The sequence below is a fragment of the Diceros bicornis genome, chromosome 18, assembly GCF_020826845.1.
Source record: "Diceros bicornis minor isolate mBicDic1 chromosome 18, mDicBic1.mat.cur, whole genome shotgun sequence".
Classification (NCBI taxonomy): domain Eukaryota; kingdom Metazoa; phylum Chordata; class Mammalia; order Perissodactyla; family Rhinocerotidae; genus Diceros; species Diceros bicornis.
The window spans coordinates 32,327,223-32,349,414 of record NC_080757.1 but is presented as its reverse complement, the minus strand read 5'-3'; the positions used below and the strand labels follow the sequence as shown (position 1 = coordinate 32,349,414).

General features: G+C 40.4%; 1 protein-coding gene across 5 annotated transcripts in view; it reads left to right on the top strand.

Annotated features, from left to right (window-relative positions):
* TOM1L1 (target of myb1 like 1 membrane trafficking protein) overlaps nt 1–22,192 on the top strand; it is a 59,397-nt gene that overhangs the window by 1,500 nt on the left and 35,705 nt on the right. For all 5 annotated transcript variants that reach the window (XM_058560630.1, XM_058560629.1, XM_058560633.1 and 2 more), the window contains 6 exons: nt 571–655; nt 2,675–2,753; nt 8,953–9,102; nt 9,726–9,851; nt 11,617–11,712; nt 12,707–12,823. In XM_058560630.1, the coding sequence (XP_058416613.1) occupies nt 571–655; nt 2,675–2,753; nt 8,953–9,102; nt 9,726–9,851; nt 11,617–11,712; nt 12,707–12,823 (653 nt within the window). The remainder of the gene's footprint in view (nt 1–570; nt 656–2,674; nt 2,754–8,952; nt 9,103–9,725; nt 9,852–11,616; nt 11,713–12,706; nt 12,824–22,192) is intronic.

The window sequence follows — 22,192 nt, the reverse complement described above, 5'->3', positions numbered from 1 at the left end:
AGCACAAGGTTGGTTAGCTTTGTCCATTGGATGCCAAATTCAAATAGCTCCTTTTCTGGATGGGAAGCAGGCTAAGCTTTGGGATTCCCCCAACCGAACTTTTATTCTTGATCCCCCTTCATTATCCTTTTTCATTTTCTCTTCATTCCCCCAGGACCCCTTTTTTCATGTAGGAAAGATGTTAAACTCGTTTAGTTTGAGTGTTCTTTTACCCTTCCCAAACAGCATTTTGTATTCTTAAGGAGGATATCTGGAGAGGGAAAAACATCTGATTCTTTAATAATGGGGTTCCAGGAGGTTTAGCCGGCCTCGCTGGCCCTGCAGCCAGGTGTTGTGCCTGCAGTGTTTGTTAATAGGTCACCCATTACTGTTGCAACAGCGGCACCCTGAACTTGACTTCTGATTGATTCCTGAATTCTTGGGAATTGCTGAGAAAAAAAGCTCTTTGCCCTTTGGTAACATAAACTCAATGGTACTTGCTAGTGAACTGCAGGCAGATTATTCCAAGAAGACCAGACATTTCGTATTTTGTTGTAGCTCAGACTCAACATAACAGCTTATTCTTTGCAGAAAAGGCTACATTTGCTGGAGTTCAGACTGAAGATTGGGGTCAGTTCATGCACATCTGTGATATAATTAACACTGCCCACGATGGGTGAGTACAGTGTGTGGTTCGTGCCTTTGCCTCTGATAAGTAGCATCAGAACTACAGCGCATTTTCTCTTGCAAACTCTTTGGTTTTCTTGTTGAAAGTGTTTTCTTCACCCCTTAGGCACCCGCTGCCTTTTGAAGACATGTCAGCTTGAAATATTAGGACAGCTGTTTGTTTCAGCCTGTGGAATATCTGAGAATCCATTATAATTTTTCTCCTCTTTGCCTTTTCCTGAATAGTTTCAAGTTTTGTCTTTGTGAGCCTCAAATTCCTTGTTCTTTAAAGAGAGACAGATTGTTCTTTAGAAATTCCCCCTGCTCTGATTGCCAGTATTTTATGTTACTGTAACTGAGAAATATTGTCAAGGAGCTAGTGGACTCCTGGGGGTGACCTGTCTCTGGGCAATGGTCATTACTAACCAGGAAATAATCTACCAGTCTTTTTTCTCTCTCCCTGTCACAAGACAATTTTTTTCTTCCAAGTGCCAACTCACCCATGTTCATGCTGTATTCTTAAATGACATGCTATCTTTTATTATACTTTTTAAATTTTAGAGAATTAAAGTTTTAAAACTCATTAAGAAGGCCAACTATTTTGTGAATTTAGTCTGAATTACAGGTTGTTATAAGGGATACAATTCTGTTAATTTTCCTGTGCATATTAAAGTGATAAGTGATATGAGGGTGGGGGGTAGTCACAAGGGGTAAAGGAAGACATGTATATGGTGATCGACAAACAAAAATGTACAACCAAAATCTCACAATGTTATAAACTATTAAGACATAAATGAAAAGAAAAAGTGATAAGTGACAGCAAAACAGATTTAGTCTAGTTTATGTTGATGAAAAGCTTAATTATTGGCTATATCAATGGAAAGTGCTTATGTTAGTAATTTAAAGTGTCAGTGTTTTCTCTATAATGTTGTTTACCATATTTGGTTACTCTGAATCTTTTCTTCACTGATAATACTAATTTCTTCATTGATAATACAAAAAGGGAATCTCAAAATTATTTTTCCTTTTAAAACAGTATTTTTCTTCTTTTAAACTCGTCCAAAAGTTTAATCCTAGATTTTTAATAAGATTTTTTAGAAATATAGATATCTATAAAATATTGTATTTTAAAATAGCTATAATTCTATGTAAGCATATGTAATATTATATAATTATATTATCATATAATAGAAATTCTCTCCACGCAAACATAACAAACAAAATTGGAAAGCAGTATGTAAAAAGGATTTGTATCTTTTTTTTTCAGTTTTGAGATAAAATTGACATACAGCACTATGTAGGTGTAAAGTGTACAGCATAATGACTTGTCATACGTATATTGCAAAATGATTACCAAGTAAGTTTAGTTAACATCCACCATCTCATATAGTTCCAAAAAAAAATTTTTTTCCTTGTGATGAGAACTTTTAGGATCTACTCTCTTAGCAACTTTCAAATATACTATACAGCAGTGTTAACTGTAGTCATCATGTTGTACATTACATCCATGACTTATCTTAAAACTGGAAGTCTGTACCTTTTGACCATCTCAAAGTAAATTTTGACCCTCTGCTTATACATAGTTCTTCATTTTGTGACATAAAATTGTAGCATATGAGAAGTTGACCTAGTTAGTTGTAATTCCTACTACTTCCCCTTGCCTATAGGGTGCTCAGGAAATACTAATAGTCTTAATTAAAATGGGTAACCTTCATTGTTTTGGAAATTACATTTCCTATAAACTGGTTCTGTGCATTGATAGAAAGATATCGATATGAGTACATTTCATGTGGAGTGCTTTCTAGGTAATACTCGTATGTAAATATTTTTATTCCCACAAGTGGGTAGGTAGTATTGTATGAGGGATCAGGTGTGAGAAGTTAAGTGATCTGCCCAGGGTCACACAGCAGAACCAAGGCCTTGGTCTTCTCCTTAGCCATTCCTCTTTCAACAATGCATATTGCTTTTCAGAGACTATTTGTTTTCAGCAGTTCCTAAATCGATGATTTCACTGTATTTATTGCTGTAGGCCAAAAGATGCAGTAAAAGCTTTGAAGAAAAGGATTTCCAAAAACTACAATCATAAAGAAATCCAACTTACCTTGTCAGTGAGTACTTTAATGTTATAATTATAAGACTCTAGGATTTCCCAAGCTACAGTCACATTTTTAGTTTTGGGTAAAAAAAATATAAATATCCTGGGATAATTAATAGGTTAGCAAAAAGTTATTTGCCATATGAGTTAAAACTGTTTTTTATTGAGAATTGCAGAATCGAGAGTTTTGTTGATTGTAATAGCATTTAATTTTGTGGAAAGAGAGTGTTCCTGGCAAATCAGTTTTTCCAGGTCAGGAGATGGAAACTGGTCACAAAAACTTGTAGATACTGAGCCGATCAAGAAGTTTGTGTATGTGTTATGCATGGGGAGAACTGAAGTCTTGAAAAATCCCTCCCATCAGTTTTCTACCTCACTTGAACACCTTTGTGGAATTTTGAGATGCTGGCAGCTTGTTAAGTTTCAACCAAGTTCTTCTGCTTGGGTATTATTTGGAGAATGTTCTGTGTTGATTTAAGCAATTCTTTTATGCGCCCTTGGGTGTGGACACTTATTTGACTTGTTCCCATTTTCCCCCCATCCTTGGCTATATGACCTCTTCAGTCACTTTGGTGAGTTGCCCTTTTTCCTTCAGTATGTTTTTGCAAGCCCTGCCTGCTGCCTGAGAGTGAGCTGTGTGGCTTTCTAATTTCTTCTGCATGCCTTTGTTTCCCTCAGCCCAGCCCCAGGCCATGCATGATTATGGCACCGTTCAGCCAGGGGTCACACTTCTCACTGGTCACCCTTCACACTGCTCTTGGGGACTTTGAGAGTGTTTATCCAGACGGCTATGGGGCAGAGGTGAGCGCAGCGCCCATTTTCTAGTTTCCAGGGGAAGACAACTTATCACCTCTTGCTTACTTGGAGAATAACTGAATGAGAACAAACGAATTGAACAGTCTTAATGATGCTATCACTGAAGAAACCCTTCAAGTTGGGATCTGAATCAAAAAACTATTTTTAGAGGCATTTTCCTCCTTCACCTTCTTTTGACCTCTCCCCTGTTCTTTACTCATAGCAGCCTCCTCAGGGAGGTCACAGAATGGAGAGAACTCTGGAGAGAGGAGTAAGGCACTTCAGTAGAAATATCACAACAATGGGTCTATAATAGAAATAAACCTTTGCCTGGCACCTGATTGATGCTCTCGGCAGCTCTGTGAAGTAGTTGTATTATTAACTCCATTTCACAGATGAGGAAACTGAGACTGAGGTTTTGATTTTTTTTTCCTCAAGATTTGAGTGGCATAGGCAAGATTTCAACCTAGTCCTCAGATTCTAAACTCCATGCCCTTGCCCCATACCACCTTGCTTCTCAGAACGAATCAAGCCCCTTGAAAGAATGGGCTACTGTTTTTGTGTCTTCAACTCCTGTACGTGGTGTAAGACCCAGTACATCAGTGTATCAGGTGTCGACTGAATTAATGATTGAGTGTCCTTCAGCCCCCATCCTACTCTCCTTATCCAGGAAGACTCAAAGTCTAATGGGATGTAACATAGAATTGGGATAGAAAGATACGTAGCTGTGCCCTAAAATGAAGTGGATCCTAGGATATCACAAGGCTCCTGAAGGTTAGGAAAATTGACTGAGGAAGATAAGGGCAGAAGATGAATTTATGCCCCCTTCTATATTTCAGCATGTGGTATTTCACCTTCTTACAGTTGTTTATTCTAAATAATGGGTTTGTCTCTTTGTCTGTTGCATCCAGCCTACTTGACATTTCTGTAGTTGCTTCTTATCCCTGTCTCCAGATCTTCCTTCTTCATGGTTCCTTCCTTCTGAGGATGAACCAGGGCCCTGAGGAAGTTGGGTTATTCCAGAGTGTTGTCTCTTCTGGCCCTCCACTTCTCTTTGGGTTCCCATTCTTTCTTCCCTTCAGGTAGTCTGATCTCTCAAGCCTTACTACCAGCTAGCTGCCTGTTCCCATTACTTGTTCCACCTCAGATAACTGTACATCCTCCACCTCATGGTTTCCACACTGGTACATGAGAACAAGCAAATCTAAAACCTGTGCCAAGATAAGCGTGAGAGTCACCGGTTGGGGGTCAGAATAGCCCCTCACTGTTAGGGTCAGAGTTCATTAAGGTACCTGCTTCTCGGATTTTCTTTAAATAGGCCTTTGACTCTTGATAGCTTCATGCAGATTTCCCCAAGCTGTTTATTTAATGGCCCAGTCACCTCATGTCAGACAACTCCATTGCAGAGGTATGCTTAAGGCCTCAGAACTGACTTTAATATTAACTTAAGCCAGACTTAATTATGAGGGAAATTAGTCACAGAAAGAATCATCCAGTGTTTGTCAAAGGCAATTGTATGCTTACCAATAAACTCTTTAAAAATGAATCTCCGCATATGACATTTCCATTTTATTACTATGAAGTGATGAGAGCCTGTCAAAGTTGATTATAAATATTCTTTGTATTATCTGTCATTTGGGTTCTCCCTGGACGTGTTAGCCTTGATTAGCTCTTTGGTGGGATCTGAATAGACTGTGATTTCCTACCATCAGTTGCTGAAGCAGTTTTGTCAAGAAGCCGGTAGTTTTGTTTTTTTAAAAAGTGTTATGTTACCAGGCTTTATAACTCTTAGCCACAGCCTAACCTTTTCTTGAATGAGTCAATTGTGATAAGTCTCAGCAAGATATGATTGTCAAATGGAAAGTGGTTGAACAGATTCCTAGGAATCAGTTAGTTAATAGGCCTTTGTGGAGCACCCCGTAGGTGGTGAGCTATGAGGGTTTCAGAATTAGTATAAAATGTATTTATTTCTCCAGGAGCCGTTTGTAGATTGAGCTCGTCCCTTAGGGTGGCCATACCTTGGTGTGGTCTTCAGCTCTGGATGGCCCCAACGCCTGGGTTACTGTGCTTGATTTAGAAATTTATTGTGAGAAATAAAACTACCAAATAGCTCTCTTTCGTCCAGCCATTCTGGAAAGAATACTTATACTGCTAATCAACATATTCTCCCCGATAGGAAATTATCGATGGAAGCACATGATGAAAATAGCTACCATTTACTAAGGTCCTGCTATGTGTCAGGCTCTTTATATACTTTATATTCATTTAAGCCTTACAAAAAGGCTCTAGAGGGAGGTATTATGCCCATTTTGCAGCTGAGGATGGTGAGGCTTAGTAAGGCTAAGTGACTTGCCCAGCCAAGTGCAAAAGGAGATGGGTGAAGCCTGAAGTCATCATACTCTTTAGTCTCTCTTGGTCCCCTGGCTCCTAGGTTCTCTATCCCGATTCAGATTAAGGTTTCTTGGTTGTCCTGTTTCCAAAGATAGGTCATCTGAACGCACAAATTGCACCAAAACCCAATTTCAAAGTGTATAAAGCAACATATTTAATTTTTCAAATTTGCCACAATAGGTTTTATTGCTTATCTGAGTGGGCTGGGGGGTGACAGAGCTACTGGTGACATAATGGAAGAGGTGATATAGAAGTAATTAGTCCTGACATTCTAGATTCCAGTGGGAAAACACAAAGGGCATGATTTGTGATCTCCAGATGTTAACATTGTTAGCATTTCATGTTGACTCTTTGATTTCATGCGGATAACCTCCTGAGAATGTTACCTATTACCATAAAATCTTGGTGCTCCAAAGATAAAAATCGGTTTGTGGAATATTTAGCAAGAAATTCACCATTCATTTAGGGAAAGTGAGACTGGAGGCTAGGTATCTTGCCTAAGTCTGCATAACCAGTTGGATGAAGTATTTCTATAAATTCCCATTGAACTAGAGGTACTTTTCCTCTCAGCATTTCACCAAAAAAAACACCTCATCATAATAAGGTATCAGGCAGAAAGTCATTAGTTATTCAACTTTTCAACTTGTCTTTCTGCAAACAACTTGCATTAAAATAGATTCCTCTTACTATGTTTTGGATTTTGTTTTTATTTTCCTTTGCCTTGAAGGTTGTCCCTGTGTTTTACAGAGCTACATGTGCTCAGCTTCTGTATTTTCTGATTGCCTTCTTAGCCACATTGTCCTTAAAACTACAGCTTTCATCCGCCATACCTTCTTCTTTTTGTATTGCCATTAAAGTGACACAATACAGAGCATGGTGTAAAGTCAGTTTTCAGGCCTTCTTTTCTGCAAAGATGATTATACCTGTCCAGTTATGTTATGGTTTCTGTGACCTGTCTAAACCAAAGTGGTAGCATGGAAACTAGAGATTTAATTTTGTTTTTAGATCGCTTTTAGAAATCCACTCTCTGCATTTCTTCAATACCAGCTCATTCTTTCTCAGCTTGACTTCTGCTCATGTTGCTTTATTGAAAATGCTTTTTCAGGATGACTAATGACCCCACTAGTCAACACACCTAGCTGAGTTTTTCTCAGTCCGTATTCTTAACTGTTTGACACACCATCCTCCTGGAAACTCAGCCCTCTTTTGACTTTACCAATATTATGTTCTCTTTATTTTATGCGTCAATTTCTGTGGTTGCTCTTCAGTTGCCTTTCTTGAGTTTTCTTCTAGCCCATGTGATAGGGGAACCCCATTGCTCCAGCTAGTCCTCTTCTGTGCTCATCAAAGGAAGCCTGGATTTCTACTTTTTGCCTAACTCTCCTGAACTGTAGCTGTGCATGTACAGCTCTCAGCTAAACATCTCTGCTTGAATGTCCCCCATCTTTTGTCTTGGTCATCTTAGACTGCCGTAACAAAAATATCACAGCCTGGGTGGCTTAAACAACAGACATTATTTCTCACAGTTCTGAAGGCTATGAAGTCTAAGATCAAGGTGGCGACAGATCCGGTGTCTGGTGAGGGCCCACGTTCTGGGTTGTGGATGGTCATCTTCTCATTGTATCCTCACATGGCCAAGAGATCATCTCTCTCATCCCTTTTTACGAGGGCACTGATCTCATTCATGACGGCTCCACTCTCATGACCTAATTACCTTCCCAAAGATCCCACCTCCAAATACCATCTCATTAGGGCTTAGGGGCTTCAACATAAGAATTTGGGAGGGACACAGACATTCAGTTCATAGGACTTTTAAACTCAAAAATCTAAATTTCAACCCATCGTTTTTACCCCAAACCAATCATTCCATCCCATCCACTTCCAAATTTCCATCCAACGTGCCATCAGTCTCACGCAGAATGACAGCCAGTTAACTTTCGAACATCTTTTTTCAACATCTTTTTTCAACAAACACACAGTTGTTGAAAGTTCTTCCTTCATAATTCTCTCATGTCTTTCCCTTCCTTGCCCTACGTCATCGTAGTTTAGGCCTTTCTGCATCAGGCCTGTACTAGTGGGTCCCTACTGGATTTTTCCATCATTCCGGGTTCTTTTGCCCTCCAATTCCCTTTATAGAGTGCTGCTTGAAAAGCTTTCCAGAGCACACATTAACCTTTCTCTCAAGTTCAGGATCGATGGTGATGGTATGATGGTGACAAACTAACAAGAACGCTCAGTGGCTTCTTAGTGCCTTCAAGATAATGTCCAAACTCTTTACACTGCCACACAAACTTCTCTACACTCTGGATGATGCCCCTCAGACTCCATTCACCCTACCTCCCCAATGTCCCCAATTTGCCTACATAAGGAAGCCTCTACACACCAGAGTACTTGTTTTCCTCCTCACAACTCAAACACTTTGTCAGCTGTATGTGTATTTTTAATACCATTTTCCTGTCTAGAATATTCCTCTACACTCATTCATACTTTTCTTAATTTTCAAAGCCCAGCTTAAGACCAGCGTTTTCTAAAAGTTTTAAGACCTTCTGGTCCTAAATTATCACATCTGCCTAAAAAGGTCTATAGCTAAGGTAACTGTGTAATTTATCATCCAGACCAGGACATTTTTGGGAGTGAAAAGGGGTATCATCATAAATAAAGCCAGGACAACAGAAATATAGCAGGACTTCTGTGGAAAAACTGGGACCTGTGTCACTCTGTCTACAGCTCATATGTTTTGTTTGTACTTCCCATTCAGCTCTTGGTACTTATTATCTTGTATTGTTATTAATGGTCTTATAACTGTGTCCTGACTCCCCATGAAGTCCATCCTCTAAGCAGTTACAATATGCCTTACACTTCCTCACATTCCTAGAACCTAGTTTTTTGCCATATATTTAATAGATACTAAATTCTGTTTGTTAACTAGAACGCTGGTGGAAATCATTACTTAGCAATTTTTACCTTATATTTAGCAGGGGGTTTGCCAGGGAGATATAATGTTTAATTTGTTCTCTCTAATTTAGCTTATTGACATGTGCATGCAGAACTGTGGTCCGAGTTTCCAATCTCTGATTGTGAAGAAGGAATTCGTTAAAGATAGTCTAGTTAAGCTGCTAAATCCCAGATACACCTTGCCGTTACACATTCAGAATAGAATCTTGAATTTCATTAAGGTAAGTCGGTTGTATGCCTTATGGGATGGTAAACTTCTAAGATTAAAGATTTAATTACAGACCTCCTAATTGAGTGATCCTTTACAAACCTAGAATTGAACCAGAAAGCATTTTTACTATTTTATTTTCCGTGTAATAATCATTTCTTGACATTGGATAGTGCCATTATGAAGAATTTGTAGTCTGTTCCCTCCTTTTCTCTCAGTTTCTATTTTATCCACGTCAGGTGGGAAAGAGTGTAATGTGTACCTCCATTTTGCAGGTATGGAAACTATGCTCTGAAGTAGAGAACGGACTACTTTCAGAGTTGCTTGGCAAAAGAGCTACTGATGCTATTTTAGAATCTTTCTATTAATTCTGGGTTTAGTACAGCAAAAAGAAATCGACAGTATCTATTCCAGGGTTTCATTAAAATGTTGAGGCAAGGGAGTCTGCTGATTAAAAAGATGTTATTATTCTGGTCTTTGAAAATGTGCATTTTGTCCATGGCATTCAAAAGTAGCTTACGGAAAGCTGAGTGAGATACATAATTGTCAGTTTCTCATTTGCTGTGCCTAGCTTAAGAATTGTGTTTTGGTTTTGCTGCTGTTTTGACTCTGGAACTTTCCATCTCTTGAATTCAGACTTGGTCACAGGGTTTCCCAGGAGGCGTGGACGTAAGTGAAGTGAAAGAAGTGTACCTTGACCTGCTTAAGAAAGGTGTTCGGTTTCCTCCCACAGAGATAGAGGCTGAAACAGCAGGACTAGAGGTAGGAGGCCTTTCTTTGACCTTGTAGAGTAAGGTAGTGGGTTACGTGGGTCTTTTGTCATTGAAAGGGACACCCCTAACTCCATCTAGCTTAAGCTAAAAGACTAATTTATGAGAAGGTTACCGTGATTTCTCCTAGAATAACCAAGCCGTGAGAGAGTTGGTGTTAGTTGGATCTTTGGAACGGCAGAGAACCAAGCACTCAAATGCCTTGTTGCTTGTCTGCTTCTCTTTGATCACCAGCTTCATTCTTCTCTCTCATTACAGACTAGCTTTTTCCACACAGTAGACAACATAGCTCCCAAATTTTCATGTTACAGCTTTCGTTTTGTCAGGTTCCAAGCTCAAAAACTTTGGAGAAGGGACTCATTGAACCAACCTGAGTCAGTTTTCTATTTCTGCACAAATCAACTGAGGTCATCTAAGAACATGGGGGCTCCAAAAGAAAATCATTTGGATATAGTAGAGGAGGGGGGCAGTTTTCGAAAGAAAGGGTTGGTGCTAGGTAGGCAAGGGTCTCTACCACAGGTGGTCATATAATAAACTTATTATTAATACTGTGCCCATGGAGGAGTTTCTAGATATTCACATGTATTCATTCTCAAGTTTGCAAATAATTTTCAAGGTTTTGAACTTATAATACTTTGAGTGGCTGATTATAATTCAACTCCTAACTTTCTGTAATTTCCATGATGTGAAACAGCAGTTCTTCTCTTCTATAGATAGATCAATCCTGCTTTGGTGGAATAAGCAATTCAGGTATATACTGGAAGTCTGATCTTCATGGAGGCATTGTCCTGAGGGCTAACTCTTCTATTTGTGCAGGCTGCTCCTGGCCATTAGCCCCTTGCCCCATCCTATTGTCCAACCAGGAGCTTGCTCACCATACCCCTTTTTCTCTTTCTTCCAAGGCACAAATATAGTGGAGGCCTAGGATCTTGCTACTCAAAATATGACTTGGGGTATAATCTGGGAGCTTGTTAAGTATATTCAATCAACTCAGTCAAACTCTTCATTTTTACAAGATTTCCAGGTGACTTATTGGCACATTACTCTCCAGAAGCACTGGCCTAGGGCCTCTGCTTTGGGCTCTTTACCCAAGGATGGAAATGAGGTATTGACTCTGGTAGTAGTCATTGGTGGAGAAGGAGATGCCTTGCCAGCTGTGGCTTAAAAAGACTTGACACAGGGCCGGCCCCGTGGCTTAGCGGTTCAGTGCGTGCGCTCCGCTGCTGGCGGCCCAGGTTCGGATCCCGGGTGCGCACCGATGCACCGCTTCTCCGGCCATGCTGAGGCCGCGTCCCACATACAGCAACTAGAAGGATGTGCAGCTATGATGTACAACTATCTACTGGGGCTTTGGGGGAAATAAATAAATAAAAATTAAAAAAAAAAAAAAAAAGGCTTGACATAAATTATTTTTAACAACCCAAAGAGAGGGCAGCAATGATCCCACATGGCCTTTTATCGTGTAGACCCTTGGTGTAAACTAAGAGCATGTTATTTAATTTTAATTTAGTTAATAATCAGTAGCAGCCACCTGTCATTGAATACTTTCTCTGTTGTGGGCACACCATTTGCTTAGCAGTCTTCTCAAAATGCTGGTCAGGTTGTACACTTGAAGATTTACTGTGGGCTAACACTCCCCACTCAGGACTTTGGTTGAGGGTAAGTGATTGTGTCATCTGAATGGAAAAACTGAGCTTGGGTGGCTATGTTAATTCAAATAATAATATTTCCATATTTCCTACTGGTGGGCTGCCCAGATCTCATCGGATCCACCGGCATCTGTCCCTACTGCACCAGCTCTTCCTTCTGTAATTGCTCCCAAGAACTCGACTATCACATTGGTCCCAGAACAGGTAACAATAGCAACAACTATATTTATTGTTGGCTCTTTCTACGTTCTAAGCACTTTATATACAGTTTGTTTCTTCTTCTTAACAACATTATGAGGTGGAGGTACGTTATTACCCTCATTTTACGGAGGAGGGACTGAAGCTTAGTGATGCTGTGTGACTTATAATGGTTCAGTTCTGAGTGGGATTATTCCCTTGGATTCTGTCTTATTCTAAAGCCCAAGCTCTTAACAGTTGTGCTCAGCTAGTGGCTTTCATGTCTTTGTGGAGACTGGGCTGTGGACACAACGGCTCTTGTGTCCACCAGCTGATTCCTGTTGCTCCTAATAGGACTGCCCATGTACCATTTCAGAGTTCAGTAAGTGGTAGCCTTATTACTAGTATTAATTGTGCAACTGAATTCCATTTACTTGTTTATATCTGTTTATCAAAGGTCCAGAGAAGCAATATCATATGAAGCTCATTTCTGTCCTGCTATAAGGGAACTATCATTGAAGACTTTGTATTATTATTATTCAGTATTATATAAAAGTTCATGCCATTAATTCCTCTTAGGATTTAATCCAGGAAGGAAAAAAGTGTTTCTCTTTTGATTCTTCCTTCCCTAATGCCATGAAAAATATAAAACCTGTTTTTTTCCACTGCTTGCCAGGAAACCCAGACAAACATTTGCCATTTTGTCCAGGTTCCTAGTATAGTCACCTTCCTCCTTCTCCATATTGGTTCTAATCTGGCTTTTTTCCCCCTTCATTTTTAACTTTCCTAAACCTTATGTTTGGATTTATTACAAGAGATCTCAAGTCCTTTTAGGAAGTGACAGATTATGTGTTTGTAAAGTAATTATATGTATATTTATATTAATTTAAATATAAATTTGAAAATGTTGAGTTTTGCAAAAGCATTTTCTCTTCCAACAAATGTCTCCTGAGAGAAAGAAACAGGTAGCCCTTCTTCATGTGTCACACATACTGACTGGTGATTGTGTTGCTCTCTACAGATTGGAAAATTGCACAGTGAGTTGGATATGGTGAAAATGAATGTGAGAGTGATGTCCGCCATATTGATGGAGAATGTTCCTGGGTCGGAAAATCGTGAAGACATAGAGCTTCTGCAGGTGTAGTATGATTGCCGGGACACTCAAAGTGTCTCTTAAAATTATTCTCTAAACTTAGAGCCTTGGAAATGGAAGATACCTTAACATTGTCTAGTCCATCCTCCTGCATCTTCAGTTCATTTCTAAACTTAACAAAAAGATGCAAGGATGACTTTATCAGAAATGCAGTAGTAACTTAAACATGGTCCTTATCCTCTTGCAACAAATAATTTACCATCATTTAATCATTTATAGTCTTGGTCATATACAATGTCTTATTAGTCTCGAGTTGTTTTAAATGTGTAAAGGTTGACTTTATCCATGCATTCAACAAACACTGAATAACTGCAATGTGGTAAACGATATAGAGATGAAGAGGATGTCCTAGTTCTCAAGGTACTTATGTCTAGTGAACAAGATTGTTTTGTAAACAACTTGTTTAATAAAGTATTATAGATGTTATAATAGAAATTTGTTTATTATATGGTGGGATCAGGGGTGGGGGCAAGGAGAAAGGTGAGGATTTTTGGAACTATTTAGATTGAGGCAGTACTCGGGCTTTGGAGGAATAAGTGGACAGTGCATTTGGACCTGTGTGAGCATGTGAAGAAAACCATGAGCAGTTCATTATTACTGGAGCGATGGCCCTCCTAGGCTTTTTTCTATGTCTGTACATCCATACGCTCTACTTTTTTCCCTCTAATGATTTGTTCTAATGATCAATTTTATATTTTAACACACCTTTTAGCATATTAATTTTAGAACTCGTTAGGAAAAAAAATCAGTTTCTAAATCTTTTTCCCAAATAAGTTAAGAACCTTGTCATATTTTTACTTGTCTTGGATTCCCACTCCCCACTTCTCCTGTTGGTGTTATCTTTCCTTTAACTTCTTAGATTGTTAGTAAATAACATTTTTCTAAATCATTGCTTATTTGGGAAACAATAAGTTGTAAAACTTGACTCGCTCAACGTTGCTTCTTGTATATTACTGCTATCTCCTTGAATCATTACTCTTGGTAAACTTGGAGTGTTTCCTGTCCAAAAATGTCTTTTTGCTCCCATGTTAAGTGCCAGTAGTTTGGCTAGATACAGAATCCTAGATACAAAATTCTTTTCCTTAAATCCTTCGAAGAGACTGCTCCATTGTTATCTCGCACCCAGTGATGCTGATGAGAATCTGATATTATTGATCCTTGCACTTTTGTTTTATAATCTGTTTTTTTTTTCTGGTTGCATTTGCGATTTCTCTTTACCGTATCGTTTTTGAAATTTCGCTACACTGTCTGGGGATATGTGTGCATGTATGTGCATGTGTGTATTTTTTTTACCTATCCTGCTTAGTACTTAATAGGCCCTTTTGCCCTGTCAACTTGCGTATATTTTAATTCTGGGAAATTCTCAATTCTTCAAATATTTCTTTTCTACCATCTTTCTATTCTTTTCCTATGGAACTTTTTTCAGATGATGAAAACATCTGAAATGTTATGTTTTTCTTATCTCTTAACATTTTTTAAGTACTTTCCATTTCTTCATTCTTTTGGGCTGTAGTTCTAGGAAATTTTCTCTATTTCATGTATTATTTCTCTGAAACTTGTATATCAGATTGGCTATTCAACCCTTCTAAGAAATGTTTAATTTCAACAAGTATGTTTTTTATTTTAAAAAAATCTATTTAGATTTTTATGAGTTCTTTTTTTCCATGGTTGTGCTTTCCCCTTTTATCTTCCTAAGGATAGTAGTTCTTTTTAAAGTTGCTTTTCCATTTGCTCTATGGATTTTCCTCCCTTGGGTGCAAATTCTTTTGTTTATCCCTTCTTTCATTTGCGTTCCTCAAATATCTGGCTGGATTGCTGATAGTGAACTCATTTTTGGGTGAAGTTCCCTGGCAGCTGGTCTGCATTTTCTGTGACCTAGCTCACCTGTGCCGAGGGGAGGACACAATTGCTGCAGCGTGTGTTTGGTGCTGTTTTCAGAGTAGGTGGGATAGGTATGGGATGATGCTGGGTGGGATGTGTTGGTAGCTTGTCTTCTGAGTTACATGCTTCCTATTTTTCCTAGATGCTACCAGCAACTAGAACTAATACCCTATGCCTCTGTCCCAAGCATTGCTCCCACCTGGAAACAGACACTCCTGTCTCCATACCTCAACTCTGTTAGCTGCCCTTCGTGCCATCTTGTTCCAGCTCCCACAGTCTATAGGTGCAGAGTGTCCTTCATTTTCCTTCCATGTTCTGTGGTGGTACTCACCGTGGGCAGTCTTGAATGTCCCGGATTGTGCTTTCCTCTAATCTACAAGTCAGCAAACTGGCCGGTGGGCCACATGCAGGCCTCGGTCTGTTTTTGTGCTGGCTGTGAACTCAGAATGGCTTTCACATTTTTAAAGAGTTGTTTAAAAAAAAAAAAAAAGGCCATTTCTCAAGCTATATCTAAGTCAGCCTACCTCCAGAGACCACTAGGGAGTCAGACACACCTCTTAAGAAACTCCTCACCACCCCGCACCCACTATTAGTGGATATGAGTTTGTGGTATCTCTCAGGGACGTAGGGATGAGAAAAGGACTTAACACCACAGCTTGGGAGCGTAAAGTTCCAGGTATGGAATGGTAAGAGCTGGTCTATGCAGGTTATTGAGGGCCCCATAGGCCATGCCAGAGTGGGCTTAACTCAGAGAGCAGAAGGGAGCCATTAAAGGAATGTAAGCTGAAGGACTGCATAACCAGATAACATTTGAGAAAGATTCCTCTGATGATATTAAGGTAATAAATTCTGTGGGAAGCAAAACAAAACTCTAGGAAACAATTTAAGACAGCACTTCCCACTGGTCTTATGCTGTATTCTGTGGGGGTGAAATGCTATCTATGGTCAAAGTTTGTAAAACCAATTGCCTACCGTATTTCTCCTCTTGGAGGTGTTAGAGAGCAAGAGCTCTCTCCACCCGATGTGCACAGAAGCCAGTACCATGGAACACCGGTCTTTGAGGGAAGAAAGTTTATTATGCAATTTATTGGTAAGGAGACAGAAGGAAGGCTCTCGACTCTTGTCTCTCTGATCCAGGGTATAGGGTAAAGTTTAAGGGCTCAGGGAGGACAGGCTGGTATGCGAAAGCGCTGGCAGGATGAGTTTCGATTGGCAGATCAAAATTTTCTCTTCTGTGCATGCTCCTGGCTGGCTCACAGCCCCTGAAAAAATAGCCTTAACATTCTGTCGTTAAGATGAGGTCAGCACAGTAAGCAAGGGTAAAGTTGTTATGCAGATTTAAGTCACTGCCTTCTCTATTGATAAGAGTTTCTAGAGATTTAGTTGCGTTCTCCTTCCTGGCTCAGAGAAGTAAGGCACTCTTACAAATGGAGATTTCTCTTATAAATGTAAATTTCCCTTACAAATGGGTAACTTCTACTATGTTTTCAGAGCTTTCCTTGTGTCTGTTTTTTTTTTTTTTTAAATAATCAGCCCCAGATAATTTTTTATACCAAAGAGGCATGTTTTGGAGTGGCAAATTCTGTTCCTTGTCCTGTGGTTACAAATCCCCACTTTTGTTGTTCATTCTTCCGTCTTGAGGGAAATCTGGTGACCACCCCTCTAGCTGCTTCCTACTGATAAGGGGCATAGGCTTAACAGGGGCTTGAGAAATGAAATTGTTTAGCTTTTAATTGTAAATACTCATGAGTCCCATGTTGTAATCTGGTTGTTGCGTTATGGGGCTCCTTTTATGATCATGACTGAGCATGGGGAATAGATTTTTAGATATGAGAAACACAGCAAGTGCAGGGTTTGACAAGGAGGAATATAAATCCTAGTAGACATAACATGATACCTAACTTAATCAGTCCCTCAAATATAGACTTTATTCCTGACAGGATCCATGAGAAAATATTGTTTAAGAGATCAAACTCAGGTTCTTGGGGTGACACTTGTTGGAACCAAGTTGCCTCTTGTCTAATTTTGTCTATGTGAGTTTCAACCTCTGAGGAGGTGTTGATATAGACGCAACAGGAGGAATTTGCTACAGCACAGGTACCTCCTTATTCACCTAGGTTGTAATCTAAAGCAATCTGGTTATGTGATACTGCTTTAGCTAAGGAACCTAATGTTATCTGTTGGGAAGCTACGTCTTGGGCCACTTCCCTGGTTACTACTCCTAAGGTGAGAGAGCGATTTCTAATCATATGTTCATGAGCTGCCACACCCCACCAGGTAATAAGGTTCATCTAAAGAAATATGCATCAGAGTCTTCCTGGTATCCAGGCAAATATTTGTCTGGTGTTCTCAAGATCGAATCTTCATCTAATATAGGTCTTTTAGTTCTAGTGAAAAGTTTTAAGGAACTAGTCCAGGGCTGGGCTTCGCTTGAGTTATGTATAGAGAAACGAGTGACTAAATATCCTAATAGACAGGTACCTCCTCTGTGCCAGCTGTCAAGGCAATTATAGGCCCAGGGTTGACGATTGGATCCACAGACAAAGACATACCCTTAAGGGGCACATAGGATACCTTAGTCATGTTGTTAAAATTCAGGCTTTCGTTTTTGGGGATTTTATCTAGGATCTGGTCAAGCCAGGGGTCAGTGCAAAGCAGTATCCAGGAGGAAGAATTTAATCCACAGGTTGGTATAGAATTGGGTGTTGCATAAAGAAACACTTTTTTTTTTTTTTAAAATCCTGACATAATTGGGTGGGCTTATAATTTGGATCTCGCCAGCACCTTTCCTCGACCAGATACTGGGAAATAGGAACCGAGAAGGTAAGTATCATTGAGTATGCAGGTGAGTACGGTCTGTCCATTAGTTCATTTCCGGTCCTGACGGCTCTGGGTCCTTTTGTCCTTACATTCTTCTCCAGTAACCATCATAGGCTGCATTTTGGGGGCCGTTATAAAGAAACGGGACAGGAAATCCTCTGTCGATTAACCTGACCCCTCTATAGGTTACCTCTGAAGGTTTTATATCATAAGTCACAGTACAATCAGGTATACTTGAGAAATTGACTATTTCTTGACAAATCACTTGATTTCTTGAGATCTTGGGACTTGAGAAATTACTATAGAGTCACCATGATCATGTACTGAGGGCTTTGGATGACGGATCCCGCAGTCAGTTAGGTTTCCTGATTTTGAAAGAGTCTGTGAAATTCCTATTACAGAGTTATCTTTCCAAGCCTGAGAGGCTAGGGTGAAAAAAAGAACATAGCAAAGAAAAGTAGGGGACATTTTATAGCCTGGACTTGAATTGACAAAGAAAATGGTTCAGTCCATCTGGAGGAGGCAATTAGTTTGTAAGAAAGAAGTAGAAAGTCAGGATAATTACAACGAGAAGAAGAAAAAGGACAGTATACCAAAAGGAGTCAGGCAAAGATGTGTTAGTGAGAGGGGTTTGAAATCAAGGAGGTATGGATGGTTAGGCAGTGCAAAATAGTGTATATGAGGACAAGGTAATTAAGTTGCATCAGTACAGGCCTGGTTCGCTATCTTGGGTAAGCTGTCGTCTTCAGCTGTCGGCTGCTTCCGGCCTCTCAACCTGATCAGACAGAAGCTGACTTTAGAGGCAGGAATGGCTTCTTATTTATTTGGAGATCCAAGAGTTCCCTCAGTTTTGTTGCTTTTCTGAAAAGTAACTTAAGATCATAAAGGTTCACAAGAATAATCTTGGGTAGAAAAGTTGGCCGTGGGCCTCCGTGGCCACCCAGTGTTTGGATGATTTGGTCCTTCTGTTTCCTGTTGTCCGTGAAGGGGGTTACCTATCTGAGAATTATAAAGGGGATGAGGGGTGTCCTGACTGGAAATGGGTGTTATTTTTATTCATGACTGGTGTATCCAAGGTTTAACTCTTTTTTTTTTTTTTTTTTTTTTTTTTTTTTTTTTGTGTGAGGAGATCAGCCCTGTGCTAACATCCGCCAATCCTCCTCTTTTTTTGCTGAGGAAGACGGCCCTGGGCTAACATCTGTGCCCATCTTCCTCCACTTTATATGGGACGCTGCCACAGCATGGCCTGACAAGCAGTGCGTCGGTGCGCGCCCAGGATCCGAACCGGCGAACCCCGGGCCGCCGCAGCGGAGCGCGCGCACTTAACCGCTTGCGCCACCGGGCCGGCCCCAAGGTTTAACTCTTTTTAATTTTACTGAAGAATGTGTAACCAGAAGGACTTCATAGAGTCCATTCCACTTAGGCTGCAGTTGGTCCTCAGCGTGTTAACTTTTCCAAGTCTTGAGGGGACCCAATCCCCTGTGCTTATGCAGTGCAGGGGAACATCTGTGGGAAACATTAGTCAGCTAGAAACATATTTATGTATAGCAGATGAAGTAGCACCTAGAGACTGTATGATTTTATAGCATCTAATTCTTTTATAATATGATCATTTTCAAGATTGCAATACTACTTAGTCTTAAGGAACAGTCCCCCATATAATATTTCACAAGGGCTCAATTGGATCCTACTTCTGAGGGCTACTCTTAGCCTAAGCGGGCAACTGGCAAGACCTTATGCCATGTTAAGTTGGTTCCCTGACATATTTTGGCAATTGTTTTCTTTAGGGTATGCTTCATCTTTTCAGTCTTTACTGTAGACTGAGGCCTCCATGAAGCATATAATTTCCGTTGTATTCCAAGGGCCCCAGACACCTCTCGTGTTACCTTGGCTATGAAAGCTCCTCCATTATCACTTTGAATTGAAAGAGGCAGCCCAAAGTGAGGGATAATTTCTTTTAGTAAGGCCTTTGTTACTTTGGAAGCCTTTTCCGTCCTACATGGAAAAGCTTCAACCCATCCTGTGAAGGTGTCCACAAATACCAGTAAATATTTATAATTGCCCACGGCTCTTGGCATAACAGTAAAGTCTATTTGCCAGTCATCTCCTGGTTCAGTTCCTCGGGTTTGCACCCCTTTTATTATTGGCGGTGGCCCAGTTTGGGGATTGTTTCTGGCACAAATCAGGTAATTTTGCACTACATTTTCGATAGTCCTTTGCATTTGTGGACCGACAATAAACTTTTGTAGCCAATGATAGGATGCTTCTCTCCTATAATGGGTTCCTTGATGTAGGTGAGCAATAATTTTTTCCATTAAATGCTCAGGTATAAGCGCTAGTCCTTGTTTATTATAAATCCAGCCTTCTTTAGTTGTTTAATACTGATTACCATCTAAGTTTCTAGAGTCAGAATGAAATCCCCGTTCATCTGCTCTGTCTAGATCTGTTTCTGAATACTGAGGCTTAAACAGGGACAGATCCACACTCAGAATGAGTGGTAGGGCCTTAGGACTTGGATTTTTGCTTCTGGCTGCTTGTTTTGTAGCCTGATTGGCCAAATTATTTCCTTTAGCTATATAACAGCCCGGGTACTATGACCATCTTTTCCAGAATCATAACAGAATCTAATAAGGCCAGTATCTCCTCTGCATGTTTAATCTCTTTCCTTCCTGCTGTTAATAGGCCTCTGTCTTTCCATATAGCCCTACGTGCATGCACCACAGAGAAGGCAGACTTCGAATCAGCATAAGTGCTTACCTTTTTCTTAGCTCCAAGATGTAGAGCTCCTGGGAGGGCTATAAGTTCTGCCTTCTGGGCAGATGTACCTGGAGGGAGGGCTTCTGCTTCTAGGACTTCCCGATGAGTTACTGTTGCATACCCAGCCTTTCAATGTCCGTAGTCCATGAAACTGCCCCCGTCAGTAAACATTTCCACATCTGGATTCTCCAAAGGCTGGTCAGTCAGGTCGGGTCTGCTGGAATAAACTTCTTCGATTATTTGTATACAATTACGGACAGGTTCTCCTGTCATAGTGGGGAGCAGAGTGGCTGGGTTTAGAGTGGATACCACCTTTAATTTTAATTTGGGTTGTCCAGTAGTATGGCCTTATATTTTCCCAGTCTCCCTGAAGTAAGACACTATCCACCTTTTTGTTCAAGTGGAGATAGCAGGCAATGTGGAGCATGCACGGTAGTAGGCTGGCCCGGAGTAAATTTTTCGGCTTCTTGTGAAAGGTCACAGGTTGCAGCTACAGCCTGGAGGCAAACTGGCCACCCTGGAGGTACGATATCCAGTTGTTTGGAAAAGTAAGCTACTGGCCTTCTGTCAGCACCTAAATTCTGAGTTAGCACTCTAAGACTCACACCCTGTCACTCATGTATGAGAAGATCCAGTGGCTTTCTAATGTCTGGGGGACCAAGTGCTGGGGCTGTTAAAAGTTTCTCCTTGATGGTATGAAATGCCTTCTGGCATTCTGCAGTGCAGTTTAATGGCTCATTGTCATTTCCTCCAAGAGCCTCATCTAGGGGTTTGGCCGTGAGTCCAAAGTTAGGAATCCAAATACAACAAAACCCAGCCATCCCTAAAATCCTCGCAGTTGTCTTCTGGTGGTGGGCACAGCCACCCCAGCTAGTGCTTCCCTTCGATCTGGCAATAAGTTTCTTTGTCCTTTTGATAACTCAAATCGTAGGTATTTTACAGTTGGTCAAGAAATCTGTGGCTTTCTCTTGGAGACTGTATATCCCCGTTCTGCCCAAAAATTTAAAGTAAGGATTGTATTTTGGTCTGAAGCTCCTTTAGTTTTACTAGCAATCAGTATGTCACCCACATACTGGAGTAAGACTCCCCCAACTTAACTGGAGATCTCTTAAGTCCTTGGCTAGGGCTTCCCTGAAAATGGTGTGGGCGTTTTTAAATCCTTGTGGGAGTACCATCCAGCAGTATTGTTATTTTACATAGGTCTCTGGATCGTCACATTCAAAGGCAAACACTTCCTAGGAATCGGGACTTAGGAGTATACAGTAAAAGGCATCCTTTAAGTCCAGAACTGAAAACCAGCAGAAGTCTCCAAATAAAGTTGTAAGCAAAGCATAAGGATTTGGTACCACCGGATGTATATCCTCTACAGTTTGGTTAATGGCTGTCAAATCCTGTACAAAACAATAGTCTCTGGTCCTGGTTTTTGCACTGGCAGGATGGGAGTGTTATATGGGGATTGACAAGGTCACATTAACTGGCATTTAAGAAAGGTGGCTGTCCGGTTTTGTACATTCTTTTGCATGTCTCTTTAAAGGGTATTGTTTGAAATTTGGAGTCGTGGCTCCTGGGTGGAGTTTTACTACTATTGGATCAGCCATCTTGGCATTTCTCAGCCTCCCGTCAGCCCAAACATCTGCTCGTACCTTTTGCAGGACTTCTTCAGGGACTTCTGATGGAGGCTTGTCTCCCAGTTGCAGCAGTGCTGCTCGGAGGGCGCAGGCTTGATCTGGGAGGACTTTAATGTCTACCTTTTCCGGTGAAAAAGTCACTTGGGCATTTAGTTTTGTTAGTAGATCTCATCCCAATGATGGAATAGGGCACTCAGACATATACAGAAAGCTGTGCTTCAGATAACATTTTCCCTATGTGACACTCGAGTGGCTGTGGGAAAGGTTT